A 21,232-nucleotide genomic window follows, 5' to 3' on the forward strand; every position below is an offset into this window, starting at 1 on the left:
TCTTCAAGCATCAAACAAACACATGAATTCCTTGGGATCTATATATGAACTGGAAAGTGAGGATGAAGTCTCTAAACGTGCAGCGGAAGGTAATTATGCAACATTTTCTGAAATAGTTGCAGACCAGTATTTAGCCGACATTGCCCATTTAAGCAAAGACACAATTATGAATTTCCACATGCTTCAAGAACGAACTTTCAGCAATAATATTGCAATGCTTATTCAGAAAGGTGCCTGTTATAAGGAGGACTTTGACAAGATTATAAAAATAATTATCGAAAATGGTATTTTGAAGTTTTTGGAAGCTGATGTTATCAGACAACACAAATCCTCAATTTTGCACAAAAGTGTTCTGACTAATAATTTTCTTAATAATGACACACCTGTGGCATTCAACCTTTCTAATTTGCAAGGTGTATTTTTGTTATATCTTGCTGGAAAAATCTTATCTATTGCTGCATTCATATGTGAATTATTGATGTTCAGGGTTTCATGTGCAAAAATGGTTATTAAAAGTTAAAAACAGTGTTGTCATTATTGTATAAATGGCACATGTCAAAACTGATAACATTTTTGAAGATTTTCTAGGACATCATAGTTGTTTTGGATTAAAAAAACAAACTTGAAGCTTATGAACCACATGTTTATATATCGCTGGCTGAATGCTGTTTTTCCACTTATCTCAGAAACTAGTTGACGACGTTATCATGCTCCGTACATGTTAATGCGTCATGTTCTGAAGTGACGTATATGGATGTCTAATGGTTTGAATTATCAACAATAATAAATCTTGCACAAATTGTGTAGTGTATTCAAAATCCAAATGTATCGAACTTCAATCAGTTCTCCTGAAAAATTACAGATAGACATGACATAATAGTATTCAGAAAGCAATATGGGACATCACAATACAATATGATACGAGTATAGATTCAGCTGCATTGCACTGTTCCTAGGCAGACCCAGATTTATATATATTTGAGGCCTGGGGCTAATGTAGAGGAACCCCAATACATATAATTTCAGCTTTAACTTTATGCTTGTCATATAAGTAGTTATAGTAAATTAATTTTTGAAAGCAATTTTTACCCAGTGGAGGCCCAGGGCTGTAGCCTAAGCCTACAGGGGCTTGCTACTAGGACACATCATAATCAATCTACCCAATGGGTGCAATATCTAGAAATTATATTATTAAGAATTTTAGCAATATTGTCCAAAAAATATTTATTCTATATTGCACGCATTACAAAAATTAGTACAAAACTTTACATGGATACAAATATAAAATGTAAACATCAAATTTCAGTCTGGAGCAGAAGTTTTTTTAGAGAGTGTTCTTGTCATTCGAAAATCAAAAAGGATATTCAGGGTGTTCTGGAACTCTGGAAAAGAACAAGAAATTAATACACTGTTCTCCTTTCATCAGCACTTTATAAGTGAGCACTAAATGATATATGAAGGCGATAGGAGCATTGATATATAGCAAAGCTCAATTTGGTGGTGCAAAATTATTAATTTGTTCATATTCATCATAGTTTTACGTATATGAACATGTTTCTGCCCTAAGGCATTAGTAATAAGTTCATTTTCTTGTGCTTGAATTGCAGTCAGTGTAATATCAAGTGAATTCTTTCAGTTTTTCTTGATACCTTCTGTGTTTCTCACTTGGAATTCATGTGAAAGTAAGTAGCTCATAATTCTGCACACTTAAATAATTGAAATAAGAATAAAATAAATTGTAGAAAATTGTGAACCAAAATATATAATACAAAAATGTACACATTAAAATGGCTGTGGAAAACTGGAACTGCTCCATTATTATACAGTACACTGCCTTTGTTACAACCTGTCCTGCTTCCTGCACTTGCTGATCGCTGTCATTGCCACTCCAGACTGCGTGAACTCCGTGATGGGGAAAGCCGAAGCCAGGCTGTGAATAAAATATGCGGAAATGCACAAATGTACACAATTCCCCTTCCTGAATGTTCCAGCTAAGATGACACTAAACAAAAAGGCCACAAGAAAATGTCACCAGAAAAAATTCCATCCTGGATATTTTAAAATGCACACTAATCAGAACCACGCACACAAAACAAGCTTCTTCAACAAGACACAAACAAAACACGCGAGTTAGACCGCAACGTGGCAACAGCGTCTACGTAAGCACCTTTCTTCTGCCTTCCATTCGCTCCTCACTGCCCAGCAGACAACTTTTTCCTTGTCTAATTGGCACCGAAACTGTCCCACCATCGCTAGCGTGGGAAACGGGACAGGTTCTAAGAAGCATGGTATAGTAAGGGTGTGATGTTATGACTGATCATTGATGCATGACCTTCCCGTTCTTAATCAATATGTGCAACTAGTTGGTTGAAATAATTTATCTTGGATATATCAATTGCATATTTAGAAACTAAATTTAAACACATGGTAAATATATTTTGTTCTTATAACCATAAAAAGAGTAGTGAAATGACAATTGCAAGCATGTTGGTGAATATTTTTCACTATCTACTGAAAATAGTCAGTCCCATGCAATGTGATATTTTAAAAATTTCCAGCATGGGGAAATTTCAGTAACTACTCTTGAAGTATCGGGGAGAAAAGTGCCAAGAATTAGTAACCAGAAGGTAGGATGCAGAAACTAGAGGGTGGGGAGTGTTAATTTCATCCCCTTTTTGATTCACTAAGATTCTGAAAGATTCTGATTCTGAAAAAAATTGAACTATGCAACTCTAGAAATATTTTAAATTTACTTAAGAGTTATTTAAAGATGATACAGTAGCATAGCAGATCAATTCCTAAGCTTAATCCATGATGAATTATAAACCACAATAAACATTAGTTTGTGGATTGAATACCCAAAGTTGTGAAGATGTGTTTCTTACCCTTTGAAGAACTTGAAATCAACCACTCTTGCTGAAGATCCTTGGTCCAAAGCATCCAATTTAGCTACATCGTCTGAGCTCAGTTCGAAGTCAAAAAGCTGGAATTAAAAAAAGTCTGTTTTTTACAATTCTGACATTAATAGTAAACTAGATGAAAGTACAAAATGAAAATAAGACAATTATGTGCTTATTACCTACCATTCAATAAGAGGTATTCTATTGAACAAATTTTCCAAGGGAGTATCAGCATAATGCTTTTGACTCAGACCAACATGATTATCTGTTTTCCTTCAGACCACATACAAATGGTTGTGCAACAAAATTTGAAAAATGATAATTTGCAAGTACATCAGAAAAAAATCTGGAAAATTCGCTAATTACCTGAAAATTTTCCTTGATCCTATTAGGATTCACGCTTTTTGGTATAACAGCAATTCCCCTTTGAAGCGTATGGCGCAACAATACTTGTGCAGCACTTCTGTTGTACTTCTTTGCTATTTCTTGTACAGTGGGATGATTTATGAGATCTGGAAGCTCTTTCCTAGAATTAGAAAATGAAATGAATTAATAAGCTAAATGTAGTTATTTGTACCACATTTCTCTGACCAAATTTCTCTGAATAATGGTGGTTCTAGGTGAATAAGAACTGCAGGATCACCAGTTTATTTAAGACAATATTTTGCTTGGAAATTTACTAACTTGGCACTGCATTCATAAGAAACAAAATTGTACATCAATAGATATTCCTACGTAGGTATTAGATGTCTATCAGACTATCTCCTCAGTTCCCGATCTGCAAACCATTAAATTAACACTAGACTCCTTATCTGATACATGCAAAATTTCATCCTGTGATTTGAACTATTCACTTTATCCACAAGATTCCATTGGATCTGCAGGACCTGTTGCCTTCGACATTGATGTTGATACGCACCCACTTATTGTCATTTTAAGTGTTTAATATGTTTAATACGTTAATTGTCTATGATGACGTAATTTGTTTTGTTCAATTGGGTAGTCTGTTATGGTTATCTAACCTTAAAATATTTGATTGTGGGTTGTGAGGTGAGAGATATTATAAATGTTGCTGGATAATGGAAATGATTTTGGAAATGTGAATGTGTTAATTTGTGTAGTGAAGAACAATTATGATCTTAATACAATTTTGTTTGTAATAAGGAGTTTAATTGCGAGTGCAAGTGTAATATATTAACTGACATCTAAATATATTTTTTGTGTGCGAGAGTTAGTAAGGTTTACGTAAGCATATCATTTGATTTCCCACAACCTGAGGGCTTCAAAGTAGGCTGGTAAGTCTCATGCTCGCCGTCGAGGCATAAAAGAGACTAAACCGGGGAACGTAATTTGGAAGGCTGTTGTGACTATTGATCCTCTCTGCTGAGTTTCAATCAGAAAAAAATTCTTACACAAGCACTAAGAGGGTGTTGATAGGGGCCATTTCATTTACTTGAGAGAGAGAATTCAGCATGCCATTTTTCTGAATGTATTGATATAAGTGCATGTCAAGAGCACTGAGCCGAGGTAGCTCAGTTGGTAGAACATCTGGCTATCACATGGAAGACCCGGGTTCTAATCCCAATGCAAGTGATCTGGACTAGGAATTTTTCCAGCCGTTTCTCTGTTTCTGCACAGCTCTGAGGCCCACCTAGCCTCATACTTCATGCATGTATTCACAGTGGTATCTTTACTTTTACAATTTTACTTGACTTTATTAAAATGGAATTACAAGACCACTTATTGCTGATTTAGACTTTATACCCAGAATACTTATAAAAATCAGTGGGGTGTTGGGGGGATTCCTTGTCATCCCTCCAACAAATATCCCACTCTGCTTATAATTTATACCATCATTTGCAGAACCACTAAATATTTTCATCACAAGTCTTCACTGCTCTTCAGCTTCCATCAACTTGGAAGGATGTTAGTGAGAGCATGTGATAAGGAAGTGAATAACGGTCTAAATCTGTTGTCAAATAATCACATTCATTTTTTTGGGTTGAACAGTGGGAATAGTCATCCCAGTCACATTCTTCACTTGTGCTAAAATATTAAGAAAAGCAGATTTTACCAGCTGACATATTATTTTTTCTCTAGTTGTACTTTAACTTTCAAATTATAAGCATCTCTTCATGTTGCCAATTGCAATCTACAATCTTTTTTCTCCCCTTGACTCAACCTTTAATATCCTTATAAAACATGTTATCATATGTACAGTTAATCTCAAACTTGTTGGCTACAAATGTAACCGAAAATTACTTTTGCCAAAATGTAATGAAATAGTGCTGTTACCAGTGTGGTATTTAAAAAATGTCCAGTGGAAAAGGTAGGGTTCCAGTAACTACTCTTGAAGCAGAGGAATAAATTACATATATAGCTCTCCCCCCCCCCCTTGCCCAAAGAGTATGGTTACCAGACCACTGTAAGGGAAAAGTTGGACATGCTATTCCACAATGTAGGACTTCAAGTTAAAATGTCTGATACTTAATCATTCACAGTAAATAATGCTCACTGCTAGAGCATGTTAGCAAATAATGTAAAATTGGAACATTTCTACTTTAAGAAATAATTTAAAAATATATATATATTTTTTAAATACAAAATTTCTAAACTTGTAATCAATACTAAGCAATACATTTCTTGCTACACGTGTTTTCAATCCTCCTCCTCAAAGGAGCCAGTTTTTTTTCTGAAATTCCAGGTTTAGTCAAAATACACTTATGAAACTCTGAACAGTCAAACTCTTTGAAATTATGTTGAGCCAGTACCAAATCCATTTACAGATTATGTAAGACATTTCTTTCTTTCATCAGTCCATTGTGCTGACATTATTGAGAATACTCTCTCAGCATTTGCAATTTGACCTGGAATGGCGAACAAAAATATTCAGCAATTATACCTGGTAGAGGCACATAGCAGTTCAGATCCCACTTAAATTGTAGGTCCAGTCCTGATTAGCCTTGCTGTGCATAAAGTGAACTTAAAATAAGAAAGAAAAAAACCTCAAAATATTTTAGTAAGAGCTTCAGTCTTTGTTCTAGCACAACACTAAATTAAACTTACTTTATTCCAAGCTGCTCAAAAATCTTGGCTGTTCCACGAGTTCCAAGTGGGGAGTAGGCTGTAATTGTAATATTATTTTCTTTGGAGAATTTAACCATTTCCTTCTGTTGAAAATACAAATGAAGTTCGATCTGTAGATTTGCAGGAGGTATTCTTGCCACATCCAAAATCTTCTGTATTTGCTTGGAATTAAAATTTGATAAGCCAATGGCTTTAGCTCTTCCAGCATCCACCTGAGACTCCATTGCCTGGAATGAGTATAAAAATATCATGAAAAACCATCTCAGTTAAGAAAGTTATAGAAGAGATCCTAAATTATTTTTCTTTATGCCCATAATGCACCATAAATTAAATGATACACACAACATATTTCTCATGAGCATTAACTTGTACATATAGGGGAGAGTGGGGTAAGTGAGGCAGGTCGGGAAAGTGCATCCATCCTAGCTAAATTGTAGACCATGATAGAAAATGACTCCTTGAGAAGCTACTTTGTGTCATGGAAGCTGAAAAGGCTGTATGCGAAGTTGTATGCTCACTTGAAATTGACGATTTTATAGGTATATATTTATTTTCGGTATCATCTTTATAAGGATTATGGTGATACAGAAGTCTACATTCCATTTTGTCAATACATTTTAACACTTGTAATATATGTATTACATAAATATCTCTTTATGAACCTCATCCGGTGAATGTAGCATTATTAGAATCTCATACAGGCGTCAAGTAAATAAAACATGTGGGGTGGGGTAAGAGCATCCACCTAGAATCTTAGACAGTCGCACTTGTTCCAAGTTTAATTGATTCAGTGGTAGGTTTTTTTTGTTGCGTTACTACAGTTATAGCTTATTTTTAACAACAATGCCCCCATGTGTATTGAGCAGTATGCATGCTAAATTTTTCGTTCTGGGGAATGCCCACTCATTCCTTTTGACTGTTAATTTTTCTGTCTGAAGGACTCTCCAGCACATTCCATTAATATGGACACATGATTTAAGTGATCTAGAACGTTTGTCTGGTGAAAGTTATTGCCAAGTTTTATTGTTCAATTTCTGTATCTGCCTGGTCTCATTTGCCCCACCCGGTGGGGCAAGTGCATCCACATGCAGACTTGATTTATTTAAATGTTTTAAACAGAGAAGTTAATTATTTTTTTGTATTTGGACTAGATAAAAATGTTCATAACTGTTCTATGTGTAGCCTGGTAAAAGTTTGTTTCTTCCCAAATAAATAATGTGCACACTATGACCACATCTGTGCTATGACCTTTCTTTTCTTAAGGGGTCTCACTTGCCCCACTCTCCCCTAATTTAATTTGATACAGGTAAGATTATTTAATAGTATTGCTTTCATTTTCAGAGTTGTTTGTAAAAAAAAAAATAATAGAAAAAAGGACTAGGATTCACAGGGTGTCTACCAGTGAAAAAGTCTTGAAAGTCGAGAAAAAGTAAAGAAATCAACAAGGAAGTCAAGAAATTATACTTGTGGTCAAGAATTTTGTTATCACAATGGTTGATTGATTGACTTACTTTATATTTCTTCACTTTTCTTCTCCTTTTGGCTAATCGTGAAGATGAGGATGAATGATGGTAAGATAAATGGATGAAGGGACATCACAAATACATAGGGATGACAACAGGAGCCACACATTAGATTATACAGATTATACTGGCTGAGAGCCCAGACACCAGAACCTTGCTAGTCTGACAAATGCAGTTCAGGATGCATTAATAGATAAAGGAAGACTAATTCTATTGTTAAATACAGCTTCAGTTTTCATCTTAACTGGCCTTTTGGCCTTTTAAATAAATACTTATTTTCTTAATTGCTATTTTCCAAGTTTACCTATGTAGGGGTTGAATAAATAAAGGTTAGAATAATGAAAAAAAAATCAAGAAAAAGTCATGAAAAGGCAACAATTTTGGATTTGTTATTTCGGTAGACACACCCTTTGTCTTCTTTTAATTTAGCAGGTAGTTGTACTTATTAAGTGATAGGCAACAATTGAAAAAAAACACCAGTTTTTATACTATTTAAATAAACTGAGTTAGGTGTAGCAAGTATTCTCAGCTTGTTTCCCACCCTTTCTACATTTAATACCCTGACGAGAAATTTGAAGAACTTTAAATATGAAAATATCTTAATCACATAGGCCTGCTAACAGATTTAGTTTCTCTTGTGGTGGAAAAAGCATGTTAGAACCGTCAAAAATCCAAGACATTACTCTGAATGCCACAGCATGTAAAAATGAAGAATCTATGAAAACTTAAGTTCTTCTTAACCTTTATATATTAGTTGAAACTTTTTTAGAGTATTTTAATTAAAAAGAGAAGCACCAAAATGATGAAAATGTTGAAAAGAATGCTGTGTGGACGTGGCACCTTGTAATAAATGAGTCTTGAGTTTGATATCTGGAGAGGTCCTGAATGGTGCAGATCCCACTTTAAACTGTAGCTCCAGTCCCGATTAGCATTTCTGTGCATAAAGTAGATTTAAAAACCAAACTCACACAAACAAATCTTACTGCACATGAATTTTTGTAAAATGACTTGGTAGTAGAATGATATTCTGTGTAAAAAATAATGTTTTAGAAATGCTCACAAAATGTTCTAAATGTGACACTATTTACGTACTTTAAAAATAGGTGTTACATCCATGTCATGTTAGGATTAAAGATGGAATAAAAATACCACCACTTTACCTTCCAAACTGCAACATGATCTGTACTTTGATCTATCAGCATGGTTCCGTTCTCATCCATAGGATGGATATCATCCCCTTTTTCAAAGTATCCAAAAGGAGTATGCACTAGGTACAAATCCAAATAGTCCAGCTGAAGCTTCTCGAGAGATTTCTTCAAGTACTTCTCAACACCTTCAGGTCGGTTTCCAATTTCAGGCAACTGGAAATTGAAGATAAAAGTATGACAATGAAGCATCATATAAAATGTTTCTTGATAAGACTTCAGGTGAGGAGATATAGTTATGCACCATGTGTGCATTTATTTGAATATCGTCGGAATGGGCAATGCTACTGAAGAAAAACATGGGGGTAGCTACAAGAGAGTATGAATTTCTCCACATGTGGCAGGTCGAAGCATTTTTTCAAATTTGATTATTAAACTAGATACGACCTGTAAGAAATTCCTAACCCATCTAAATGAATTTAACGGTTTCTATTTACTTGTGTTTCAATATGCGAGAATTGTGGCATCACTGAAAAATAGTTATGTACATATTATTTGTGTTTACATGTGAATGATGGTATATTCATACGAGTACTTTATTCCATGCGGGGAAAATAGAACAAGAAAATAAAATGTTCATCTTCTCTATTGCAATTTACATCAGCCATATCGCAAAACTTCTTTGCTGATCTCAAAATTTAGCAATATATCCTACTGCACCCATCTGCAATTACCTTTGTTGTGATGAATAGCTCCTCCCTCTTCAACTTCCCAGAATCCAACCACTTCTTCAAGGTTCTCCCTATAACATGTTCATTCTCATACACATATGCTGTGTCTATATGACGGTATCCTGTTTCCAGTGCTGCATCTATGGCCTGTTCCAGCTCCTGATCTGAAGCCTAAGAAATAAGAGGAAAGTAAGAATTATTAGATTTATTCAATTTGCTCATTTTAAACTGGCGATTTACCTACTCTTACCCACCACAAACTTTTGTGACACCCCCTTCAAACTCCTCTCCCAATTGAAAATATTACATAATCCCTTGCTTTAGATGTCAAGGAAGATTTCTTACTCCTTAATCTGCCTATACGTATAAATACAATCAATATATCATTAAAATAATCAGACACAAATATGATTTTTCCTAACTTTTTCAAAATTGAGAGGAAAAACAGAAAAAAAGTTTCAATGTTATCCCATGAAAATCCATTGGACAAGTTGAATGATGGAAGTTTTTTGAAAATATATGGTCTTACGTAGGGCAGGGTCTGAATGAAAGTAAGAATAAGTCACAGGATCCCCTAGCCAATAAATTTTTGAGAGATCTCCAACCTTTCATTCAGACCCTGCCCTACGTAAGACCATACATTTTCAAAAAACCTACATCATTCAAAGTGCAGGCAACCGAGGGATGGATCTATCATGGCAGCACAAATGGTTTTTGTGCAGAATTGTATAGTGAATTAACAGGCACGTATCTAGAAATATGTTTCGGGGGGGGGGGGGTCTGAATCAAGTGTCTCAGGAATAATAATTATAATAATGATTAATTAAAATAATTATATTAAATCAAATTAATACTAATTACAATACATAAATTAATATTATATTATTTTTATTACATGATTATGTAAAATGACTGTATAGCTATAAAAATAGAGATATAACAGCGCATAATCATTACGTAGCTTACTTTTAGTTAAGATCGGAATAATTTACATAAAATCAACTGCTCTGGCAATGAAATTAATGTCAAATAGATGAATAATTGAATATTTATCGAATAACAAAAATGATGTCACATGTAGTTGGAGAAAAGTAAGTTTCTGATTAAAAAAGTTCAGACCAAATTAATAACCATCGATTATGCAACAAATGCTAATTTTCATTATTTAATTTTAGTACTTGGTAAGTTTTCGCGGGGGGGGGTCTGGACCCCTCCTAAATACGTCTTTCCTGTCCCTCAAAGCCGTATGATCCCAATATAATCCTTGTCTTTCAATAAGTTAAGGAGGAAATTATACAACAAATGCTAAACGAGTATATTTTCATTAGTCAATTTTCGTACTTAATATGTCTTTCGGGTGTGAGTGTGTCGGGTGGGGGGGGGGGTCCGGACCCCCTAAATACGTCCTTCGTGTACCTCAAAGCCCTATGATCTCAATATAATCCTTGTCTTTCAATAAGTTCAGAGGAAATTATACAACAACGGCTAAACGAATATATTTTTCATTATTTAATATTAGGCGCTAGTACTTGACCCCCCCCCCTAAATACGTCCTTGAGTGAATAATATGTTAAATACACGCCATCCAAATGTTTAGTGAAAATTCGCAATCTTGGAACACAGTGGTATAAATCTGCTATTATACTGCGTATCAGTTGCTGATGTGTGAGGAGAACTTTTCATGCTCTTTCTTCCAAATTCGAACAATATCTCACCTATAGGAAGAAACCTAATATAGGAAATATTCTAGTGTTTTATGGGGAAAATACCACTCTTGCCTCACGACTGCCATCTGTTAATGTTTTTTGCATACTATTTATCTTATTCCATAGTTGATAATAGAAGAGAAGAGAAATTTTGTCGTAAATATGATTCTTTTCATTTCGTTAGGAACCAATATAGTTGAAAATGTAACTTTCCTTTCATGAAACTCTTGAAAATGCACTTTAGATTGTCTACGTAGTTTATGTAAACTACAACCCAATGTAATGTATGCGTAGACTACGTGTAGACAACGCATGTAGAAGTAAACTTATAGTCTACGGCACATCACTGGTTCGAAACGAGGGAGCGGGGGTTCGAGGCGGGGGAGTAAATACAGAAATCTCCCCATTCCATTTCCGCGGAAACTGATCTGGCGGCCGAAAAGCCTGCTAGATTCTCTTTACCTGCTAGAGTAGCTCCTTCCAGCCTGCCTGGTCATCATACGTAGGGGTGAGAAGTGTGTGAAAAAAAAGGGTTGCAAATGAACTGTGGCTTCGGAAAAAGACAATAAATATTGCGATTTGAAAATAATTAGATGCGCGAGATCATTGATCTATCACTGCTAGACTCGCTATACTGTCTCAGTGCACGTCACTGTTATACAGGGTGACTGGTAATTAGATGTATTCCCTGAAAGGGGTTAAAGTAGAGACAATTTGCAATAAATTTGACCATATGATACCCCGTCCGAAAATTAATAGTTTTCGAGATAATCGAGTTTCAATTGTTTTTGAAAAAAATGACAATTTTCCACATAAAAAGTTGAATTGAGAAAAAACTGCTCATTGTATGGAACTTATTTCAGCGTTTGCTGATAGCTAACAAATAAGTGGTTAGTTGAAAAAAAAGTTTTTCCCAAATAACAATCACATGTAAGTAACGGGTGGGTCTAAACTTACAAGTGATGATAAAAAATTGCACTCTTAGTTTACTTGGCAACGTATTAATAAAAAAAATGGTATGACACGAAGCGTACAAATTACGTAAATTACTTCCTTGATTCATCAGCTATCCAACAAGGTACAAATGTTGCTAACATTCACATTTGTGTACAAGAAATAACACTTGATTCATCTTCATGTGAATGGAATCAATGAACAATACAATTAAAGAACATTACACGTCTTGCTCAAAGTGGGCACCTCCGTTACGAATGCAGGCACGCAGGTTTTTACGGGTCATTTGGTCTCGTAACTCGTGATGTGATGGTGGCCTTGACGTGTTGACCAGCTGTTAAGATCCTCTCCCTGAGCTCTTCTTGCGAGTTTACCGGTGCCTTGTCATGTGGCTCCAAATGTAAAAGTCGCAAGGCGTCAAATCGATCGGGGGATCGAGCTGGGCAGTCATCATGCTGGTAAATCATGTCACGTCTTGTAGCTAGAGGCACATCCTCCAACAACATTGCCATCCCGTTCCGCAAAAAATGTTCATAAGTGATGCCATTTAAGATTTGGGGCAGGAAAAATGGCTCGATGAAATGATTGTTGATTACGCAGATCCATACTTCTACCTGGGCGTGCGACAGTGGCTGGATGAAAATTACCCAAAGAAATGGATTGGCCGAGGCGGACCGATTCCCTGGCCGGCTCGATCCCCCGATCGATTTGACGCCTTGCGACTTTTACATTTGGAGCCACATGACAAGGCACCGATAAACTCGCAAGAAGAGCTCAGGGAGAGGATCTTAACAGCTGGTCAACACGTCAAGGCCACCATCACATCACGAGTTACGAGACCAAATGACCCGTAAAAACCTGCGTGCCTGCATTCGTAACGGAGGTGGCCACTTTGAGCAAGACGTGTAATGTTCTTTAATTGTATTGTTCATTGATTCCATTCACATGAAGATGAATCAAGTGTTATTTCTTGTACACAAATGTGAATGTTAGCAACATTTGTACCTTGTTGGATAGCTGATGAATCAAGGAAGTAATTTACGTAATTTGTACGCTTCGTGTCATACCATTTTTTTTATTAATACGTTGCCAAGTAAACTAAGAGTGCAATTTTTTATCATCACTTGTAAGTTTAGACCCACCCGTTACTTACATGTGATTGTTATTTGGGAAAAACTTTTTTTTCAACTAACCACTTATTTGTTAGCTATCAGCAAACGCTGAAATAAGTTCCATACAATGAGCAGTTTTTTCTCAATTCATCTTTTTATGTGGAAAATTGTCATTTTTTAAAAAAACAATTGAAACTCGATTATCTCGAAAACTACTAATTTTCGGACGGGGTATCATATGGTCAAATATATTGCAAATAGTCTCTACTTTAACCCCTTTCAGGGAATACATCTAATTACCAGTCACCCTGTATATGTATTTTAAATTTCTATCCAGGGGCGGCGATTGGGTTCCAAAACTGGGGGCGGGGGGAGGACAGTTTACTTTCTCTTGGTAGATAAGGTTTAGCATAGTCCGGGGGCAAAAAAGGGGGGCAACTGCCCCCCTACGCCAACTCTAATCGCCACAACTGGTTCTATCCAATGTCTTGTCCCTTGACTCTTGCCGCTACCAGTATAAGAAATTTAGCAAGCGCATCCTCCCGCGTCTTCGTCAATGTTTTTTGCTTTATTGTTGCCCTTCCTGACCATACGTGTTGAATGGTCGACCCACAATCTCGACACCGAAGATTCCAGGTTCGAATCCCGACCTTGACATGACTTCCTTTAAGAGTGCTGAGTAGAGCAGTTGTTGATAACACACTACAAAACTTTTATATCATTTAAGATTTTTTAAAAAAAGAAAACTCTGTTTTGAAATGAAAAAATATTGCTGTTTCCATGAAATCAAAAAAATATACAATTTTTATGTAGGTAACTCATTGCATCCATTATGAAGTTACAGTCGTTAATACGTTCCTCGTATTATGGGAGTGTTGCATTTTTGAATGAGAGAATTTGAATTTGAGGTCTATTAAATCATGCTTTCAATATTCTCAATATTGAAAGTGAATGCCTGTTGTATGCCTTTTTTTTTATTTTAGTGCCTTTGAGGCAGTTTTTTGTGTCTAGAAATCCGACTACATGCCAGTATTCATGGCGTAGTGGTAAGGTCCTGGCCTTGTAATCCAGGTGGTCCGGGTTCGATACCCGGTGGAGGCACACTTTAACCTGTAGGTCCAGTCTCCGTGAGTCTATCTGTGCATAAAGTTAACTTAAAACTAAAAGCACTCTACTGATTGCTTAGGGAGATTACAGACTGAAGCGGCCGTGACACATGTCGCTTGGAAGCAACCCAAGCAACAGCAACCTTTCATACATAGCGGTATGACAGCAGTAGCGTAACACACGCTCTGCGCCCCCCTCCCCCCCGCAACTTTCAGTTGTGTGCCCCTACTAGTTTCTTTTTTAATCTTTCCAACGCTTACATTTGTATTAGACATATAAAAATATGATATAATTTTTATTATAATTTCAGTTTTGACACTACATTCCGAAAACAAACAATGTCTGTAGCTACAGTGCAAAATACATTGTCTTCATATTTCTCCCAGAAAATAGCAGATTCCACTAACTATCTGTCTGTGTGTTCCGTTAGGGTGGTGGAGCTAAAAAGGTGAAGCTTTCTTTTATTTGTTTCATACTCTGAAATCTATTGTTTATTTGATTTACTACAATTTCTAAACGCAGTAGAGAAACGTATTTTCTTGCCTGTCGTCTACCATTCGGCAACGCAATCAATGAAGAACTATTCAGCTAATGAAGGTTTTCTTGTAATCTGATAATTCACTTTCTACTTTTCTAGTGATTAACATTTTCTGTTTGCAGTTATAAGGACATAGAAATAAAATATGTTTGGTTGAAAATATAATTTAACGCCGAAAGGAAAACTTTTGTGAACTATCGGTCTTCCTTAATTTATCATTCTTACTGCGCCCCTGAAGCCCGTGCGGCCACTGTATGACAGGCTACAAAGTCTGCGTTCGATTGGCGAAAACTGCAAGCGACACGTGTCGCTTCGGTGCGAATTCTCCCTTACAAGTGATTCTGACAGGTTTGTTGATACGAGAATACGAAATTACAAACAAAATAGAGCTAGATTTAATGGTAATGCGGCAGCCGCTGTTGGTTTATTTAATAGCCTGCCGGGCAGGCGCGCCCATCCATTCCCCAAAGGTCAAAGGCGTGTTTCCCCCCTCCCCAAATCACGAAAACCTTAAGCACTGTATAGAAATGAAATTATTAATCAATATCGAGAATATCATTTATGTATTGTAATGCAGCTACAGTATAATTATTTACAATCAACTAATCAAAACGTCTTGCAACAATATTAATTTAATGAGGGTCTCAATACTTTTATAGAATCTCGCGACATTTACATTTACTCTTTTCGCACGTTCGCGCCGATAACGTGTGCATACCATATCGCTAGTCCTCAACCTCAAATTTAATAGGCTCAATCCTTTCACCAAAATTTCCATGCCAATTTTAGATTTACTGTTTATATTGAAGAGTGGATATTGGCCCCTCCAAAATAAATAAATTGTCAGTCTGTACACCAGAATTTCCACAGTAGTCTTAAGACGTAATAGTAATACACAAGAGTTAGATGCCCCTCCCAAAAAAATGCTCAATTCCCGCTACCTAAAATTCCCCATCATCAATCTCCCACCATAATTCACTATCATTTTAAGGAGCAATATGCAAGAGTTGGATATTGTTCCCCACCCCCAATTACCCATTAGGGTCATTCCACGTCAAATCATCCAGGCCATGTCACCCACCATCTCCGAGTTTGATGAAATTCGGTATACTTATACAACTTTTTATGCTAATTACAAAATTGACAACTTTTTTGAGATTGGTCAAGGGGTTCAGAAATTACGCGATTTTAAAAATCTCCCTGTACGCCACATGCGGCTCCACTTTGAATGACACGCATTAGGTTATAAATTATAGTATGTTCCCTCAAGTTTGCCGTAGAAACTTCAAGTTTGATTTCTTTTGCTCAGGATAGTGTAAGCTTTCATTTAAATAAAGTTTCTGATCAGTGTATCAATAATCATGTATTTTATGTATAGTTTCATGTATTTTTTTAGAAAAATAGATGACTAACTTCAAGAGAGAATTTCGTGCAATGCCCCCCCTTCAATTTCACCCAAATTTTATATGCAGGTAGCTGAGAGTGGGTACTAATGCTTCATGGAAAAATTGGGATGGGCGGTTTAGAGACAGGGTGATAAAAAAATCATTTGCATTAAAAGTTAATCTTATTAAAAATACTTATGTATTTAGCACAAAGTCTGAAGTACAATATGTTTTGAGGTATAATATTCAAAATTTCTGTTCACTATGTGTAAAGGTAAGCATAGGCGTAACGTGGTGGGGGCAAAGGGAATCATTTTCCCTATCTAAAATTTATAGATTAATTAAAACCTACAAATAATATTTGCAGTGGAACCCCGATTTCAAGTTCCTCGATTTTACATTTCCCTGCATTTTACATTCAATATTGGTGGTCCCAACATAGCAAATTTTCCTCGGTTTTACATTTTCTCGCATTCTAAGTTTTTTCAGCTTTGTCCCCTGAACAATGTAAAATCGAAGTTCCACTCTATCTAAGTTAGTTTCAACTGTCTTCAATTTTTTAAAAATATTATAATCATAGTCATTAGCATTCCCAAGCTTAGCAAATTTTCTTCGAGAACATTCTTCTTTTTGTGCATTTTATCTCAATATGGATTTTTTTTTTATACTCTTCACGGAGATACGTAATATGAAGTAAGAATCAATAATACACATTTGTCCTGCTTGAAGTTTTTCCAAATGGAGCTTTTCTTGCCACATACCAGAGAAAATCTCCTTGTGATGGGATGGTTGGAACACTTAGAAGACTTGTATAGACATCAAAAGTATCAAGTAACAAGTTCAGCAATGAAGTACCAATTCCATAGAAATAGTATTAGAGGCATAACTTTCTTATTAATCACGTAAGGTGAAATGATAACAACCTGCAGTACAATGTGTCAGCGATTGCAAAGTACTATACAACAGCACCAGGAAGATTAAGTATGGACTGTTTTGAACTTAGGCTACAGGTTATTTACAGTGTTCGGTAAGTTACTTTTTACAAGTAACCGAGTTTCAGTTACTCATTTAAAAAGTAACTCTGTTACAGTTACTGGTACTTTGAAAGTAACTGAGTTACTTTACAGTTAGTGTAAAAGAAACTTACAGTTAATGATCATTGATTTGTGTAAAAGTTACAAATTGTGTTTCTAGTACATAATCCGTATGTCTTCATATACCTACATTACTACTGAAAATAAATGATGAAACACAGAATCAACTTTGCTTGAACGATTTTAATTAAGAAATCATTTGAATGCTGACCACGGTATTTTGAATATGGTGTCATTGATTCCACTTGCACCTATTTCTTTCTCCTCCATTCCAAGTTCAACAAAATCCAAAGATCCACTCCTTCAACGATGACTGTTTCCTAGCTCGACAGTCCACCTAAAACACTTAAGTTTTCACATACAAGTAGATATGAATTGAAGTAAAGCGTGGATGAAGTTAGCATGCAACAAAGCATAGCTTCCTTGACAGGCCAGCAATTCCAAGAAAATCCTTTTACGTAGCATCCAGAGAAGGCACAGGTATATATAATTTTTTACAGTTGGGAACAGAAAATGTGAACGGCACAATTTATAGTGCATGAAATTTTGGCAATGCATAGAATACAATCGAGTAAGTATTTTTCGGTACTATCTTCTTGGGCGTAACTTGGGAACTTGGGAACTATGTATCTTTGGTTGAGAGAATCAAAGTTTTCAGTCCCATAAAAATAGTGTCAAACATTATTTGCTAAATACATTTGAAAAATCACAATAATTACTCGTTTTTTGTTTGTTCCTAAAGTGCCAGGAGGTTCACAAAATATATTTAACTTGTAGGTTTTAATTAATCTATAAATTTTGGATATGGAAAATGATTCCCTTTGCCCCCACCACCACGTTACGCCTATGCTTGCCTTCACACATGGTGAACAGAAATTTTGAATACTATACCTCAAAACATATTGTACTTCAGACTTTGTGCTGATACATAAGCATTTATAATAAGATTAACTTTTAATGCAAATGATTTTTTTATCACCCTGTCTCTGAACCGCCCATCCCAATTTTTCCATGAAGCATTAGTACCCACTCTCAGCTACCTGTATATAAAATTTGGGTGAAATTGAAGGGGGGGCATTGCACGAAATTCTCTCTTGAAGTTAGTCATTTATTTTTCTAAAAAAATACATGAAACTATACATAAAATACATGATTATTGATACACTGATCAGAAACCTTATTTAAATGAAAGCATACACTATCCTGAGCAAAAGAAATCAAACTTGAAGTTTATACTACAAACCTGAGAGAAGATACTATAATTTATAGCCTAATGCGTGTCATTCAAAGTGGAGCCGCATGTGGCGTACAGGGAGATTTTTAAAAACGCGTAATTTCTGAACCCCTTGACCAATCTCAAAACAATTGTCATTTTTGTAATCAGCATGAAACGTTCTATAAGTATACTGAATTTCATCAAAATCGGAGATGGTGGGTGACATTTTCACAAAATTCTGGATGATTTGACATGGAATGACCCATTATAATTCCCGTGGCAGTATACAATTTACCATATATATATATATATATATATATATATATATATATATATATATATAACAGCAATAGTTCATTGATAAAGTAATTCAACCTGTGCCCGATGCTGTACTGTTCACTCAGTCAATTTGCCATTCACAAAAAATCTCCCAAAAGGACGCAATGTGGGTCCACAAACTTGCCTGTTGGCACCCCTTCCCCTAAAAACTCCTTTTCTTCGTATAATGGATTAAATATGGTGCACCTAAGATGTAAACTTGTTTATATATTTTTTTTTAGAAAAATATATAAATGTTGAACTTGACATTGATTTAAGGAAAAATTCCCCTTCCAAATATCGAAGGCGCAGTCTGTGCCATAATACGCCCCTGTGGCGTCCGGTCATCGGGAGATGCGGCAATGACCAAGCAAAATAATAGAAATATTGCATTTTATATATTTTAGAGAAGCAGTAAAAATAATAAGTCAGAATACTCGCATATTTGTGCGAAATAAGCCAAGCGACAGTATGAAACAGCTCGAAATACGCAAGAGAGTCACTAATCGAAATGAGGGCCCAGTACTACCCCTCGCGCCGAACCCTCCGGCCAAGTTTCCTATGGAAGGCAATGGTGTTTGTCGGACCAGCTCATCGCAGAATGGTGCGAATCTCTCTGGTCTTTGCCGGTGCCGAGAACAGCCGAACCCTTCCGAACAGGCAGACAGGTCCAACGACCTGTACTTTCCCCCACTCTTGAAGGTCTGGGTCATAACAGGCCCTTTTTTCAGCCCCCATCCCCATGTAAACAGCCACGGCAGAGTTTGTCTGGGGTCATCAAGATTCTTCCGAGTGTCCAGTGGCGTGTTCAAGGAGGGGTGGTGAGGATCATAATTCTGCTTAGGCTCAATATTCTTTGGAAAAAAAGAAGAAAGAAAAAAAGATGGCAAAATGAGGACTTCAGGAATGACTACTAAAATGTACACGAAAATCATGGGCACACCACTCGAATGTCTGCTATTTCCACTTGTTAAGAGGAAAAGCATACATTGAACGATATGAATCTGCTTTTCATTATCAAAACAACAATTGGCGGCGAACCATCAAGGTTCTTCTTACCTTTGAACGCGACAATTGAGGTGTTTGCATTTTAGTTTCCATCGTATTTAATAATTCTCGTCGTATGGGATAGAATTGTGTGTCTTTTGTAGTCGTAAGGTCTGTGGTATGAGAATTTACATTGAATTGGCAGTGACCTTGCCGTTTATCGCAGAGAAATATTGTGCCCCGCCTCTCCGTTGAAAGATCTACCCTGACGTGTGGCAAATCTTGCGTGACTACGTAAAAATGTCACGCTTCGCCACTGCCCTGTGGCCATCCTTGCTGCCGCGTTGAGCTGTCACATGAGCTCGCTACGGAGGGTTGGTTCCAGGCGCGAGTCCTGCCTTGTGCACCGAAGTGTTCTTCGCTGCATCAATTTAATCTAATTAACATCATCCATGCTCATCGTCGCGATCGCTCTCGTAAAAAAAATACACAATACATACAACCTGAAGGAAAAGTAAAGGAACTTGTAATGTGGTACTTTCGAAGGAAGCTTTTCCATCTCTGCACACGCCCACAGACCATAACGGAGATATTTGCATACAAACGGGATCAGCGAAACAGTTGAGAAACGATAAAAACGTACCTGCCACGTTCCGAATCCTACGGAAGGCATTTTAATTCCATCTGCTAGCTGGATGTATGTAGTAGCCATGTTGTATATTCGTCTTTCTGCTTCAACACTTCCTCAATGACTAATTCCGGTTTTCGAAACTCGGATGCGCAACTTGCCAAGCATCGACAACAAGTGATAGCAATCTAGGTAGAGCGGAAACGAGGAGAGAAACTCTGACAGTGTTGCCACTCTCTTTACCATAATATTCCCCTTTCTAGTAAAATATTTCTCCCCTTGTTCGCATTTTGAATTTCCTTCTTTTTTAAAGTCAAGAACAGCGTGAAAGTTGATGTAATAAAAGGGCTTATTAACAATATACCTTTATTATTTAGCCGTCGTCCACCTAACCCTTATCAGAACACAGATTATATAGATTTGCTGGAGTATAAATTAAATTATAAACCAATAATCAGAATGGAAATTAACATAAAAATCAAAGAAATTAATTTGTGATTAGGGTGTCCCGTTTGATTGCATGTAGCGTCACTTTTCTTACACTTTTGGTTGACCGCGACGACGTGGATGAGTGATGATATGATGAAATTGATGACTGGACACTTAAAAAATCCCAGGCCGGGATTCGAACCCGGGACCCCTGGCGTCGTAGCGCGCTGTGCTATCAAGGTGTCCCGTGATCGACTATATGTGGAGGCATATGTAATACTGGTTCGGGTCCAGCTACGATTAGCTTGTCTGATTGGTTGATTTGGTTTATTTTACTTCGCATTTCTGTCACTTTAGGCTAATCACGAAGAT

At 36.4% G+C, this 21,232-nt stretch overlaps 1 protein-coding gene across 1 annotated transcript; it reads right to left on the minus strand.

Annotated features, from left to right (window-relative positions):
• Window positions 1-1,207: 1,207 nt before the first annotated feature.
• LOC145999932 (1,5-anhydro-D-fructose reductase) lies at window positions 1,208-20,624 on the minus strand. The gene is made up of 7 exons (XM_083137217.1): window positions 20,447-20,624; window positions 9,390-9,557; window positions 8,671-8,871; window positions 5,967-6,214; window positions 3,267-3,426; window positions 2,886-2,983; window positions 1,208-1,382 (listed from the first exon to the last, which is right to left on the minus strand). Exons 1-7 carry the CDS (start codon window positions 20,513-20,515, stop codon window positions 1,352-1,354), a joined length of 975 nt encoding a protein of 324 aa, XP_082993343.1. The 5' UTR covers window positions 20,516-20,624; the 3' UTR covers window positions 1,208-1,351.
• Window positions 20,625-21,232: the final 608 nt, after the last annotated feature.

Source organism: Lepisma saccharinum, chromosome 16 (genome assembly GCF_977018435.1).
Source record: "Lepisma saccharinum chromosome 16, izLepSacc3.1, whole genome shotgun sequence".
Lineage (NCBI taxonomy): Eukaryota > Metazoa > Arthropoda > Insecta > Zygentoma > Lepismatidae > Lepisma > Lepisma saccharinum.

Bases quoted from the DNA above. Each gene is read 5' to 3' on its own strand.
- LOC145999932 (XM_083137217.1), bottom strand. From the start codon at position 20,515: ATGGCTACTACATACATCCAGCTAGCAGATGGAATTAAAATGCCTTCC. The intron at 6,215-8,670 runs GTAAAGTGGTGG...TACTCATTCCAG, and splicing joins ATCATGTTGCAGTTTGGAAG to GCAATGGAGTCTCAGGTGGA. The intron at 1,383-2,885 runs GTAAGAAACACA...GTTCTTTTCCAG, and splicing joins GATTTCAAGTTCTTCAAAGG to AGTTCCAGAACACCCTGAAT.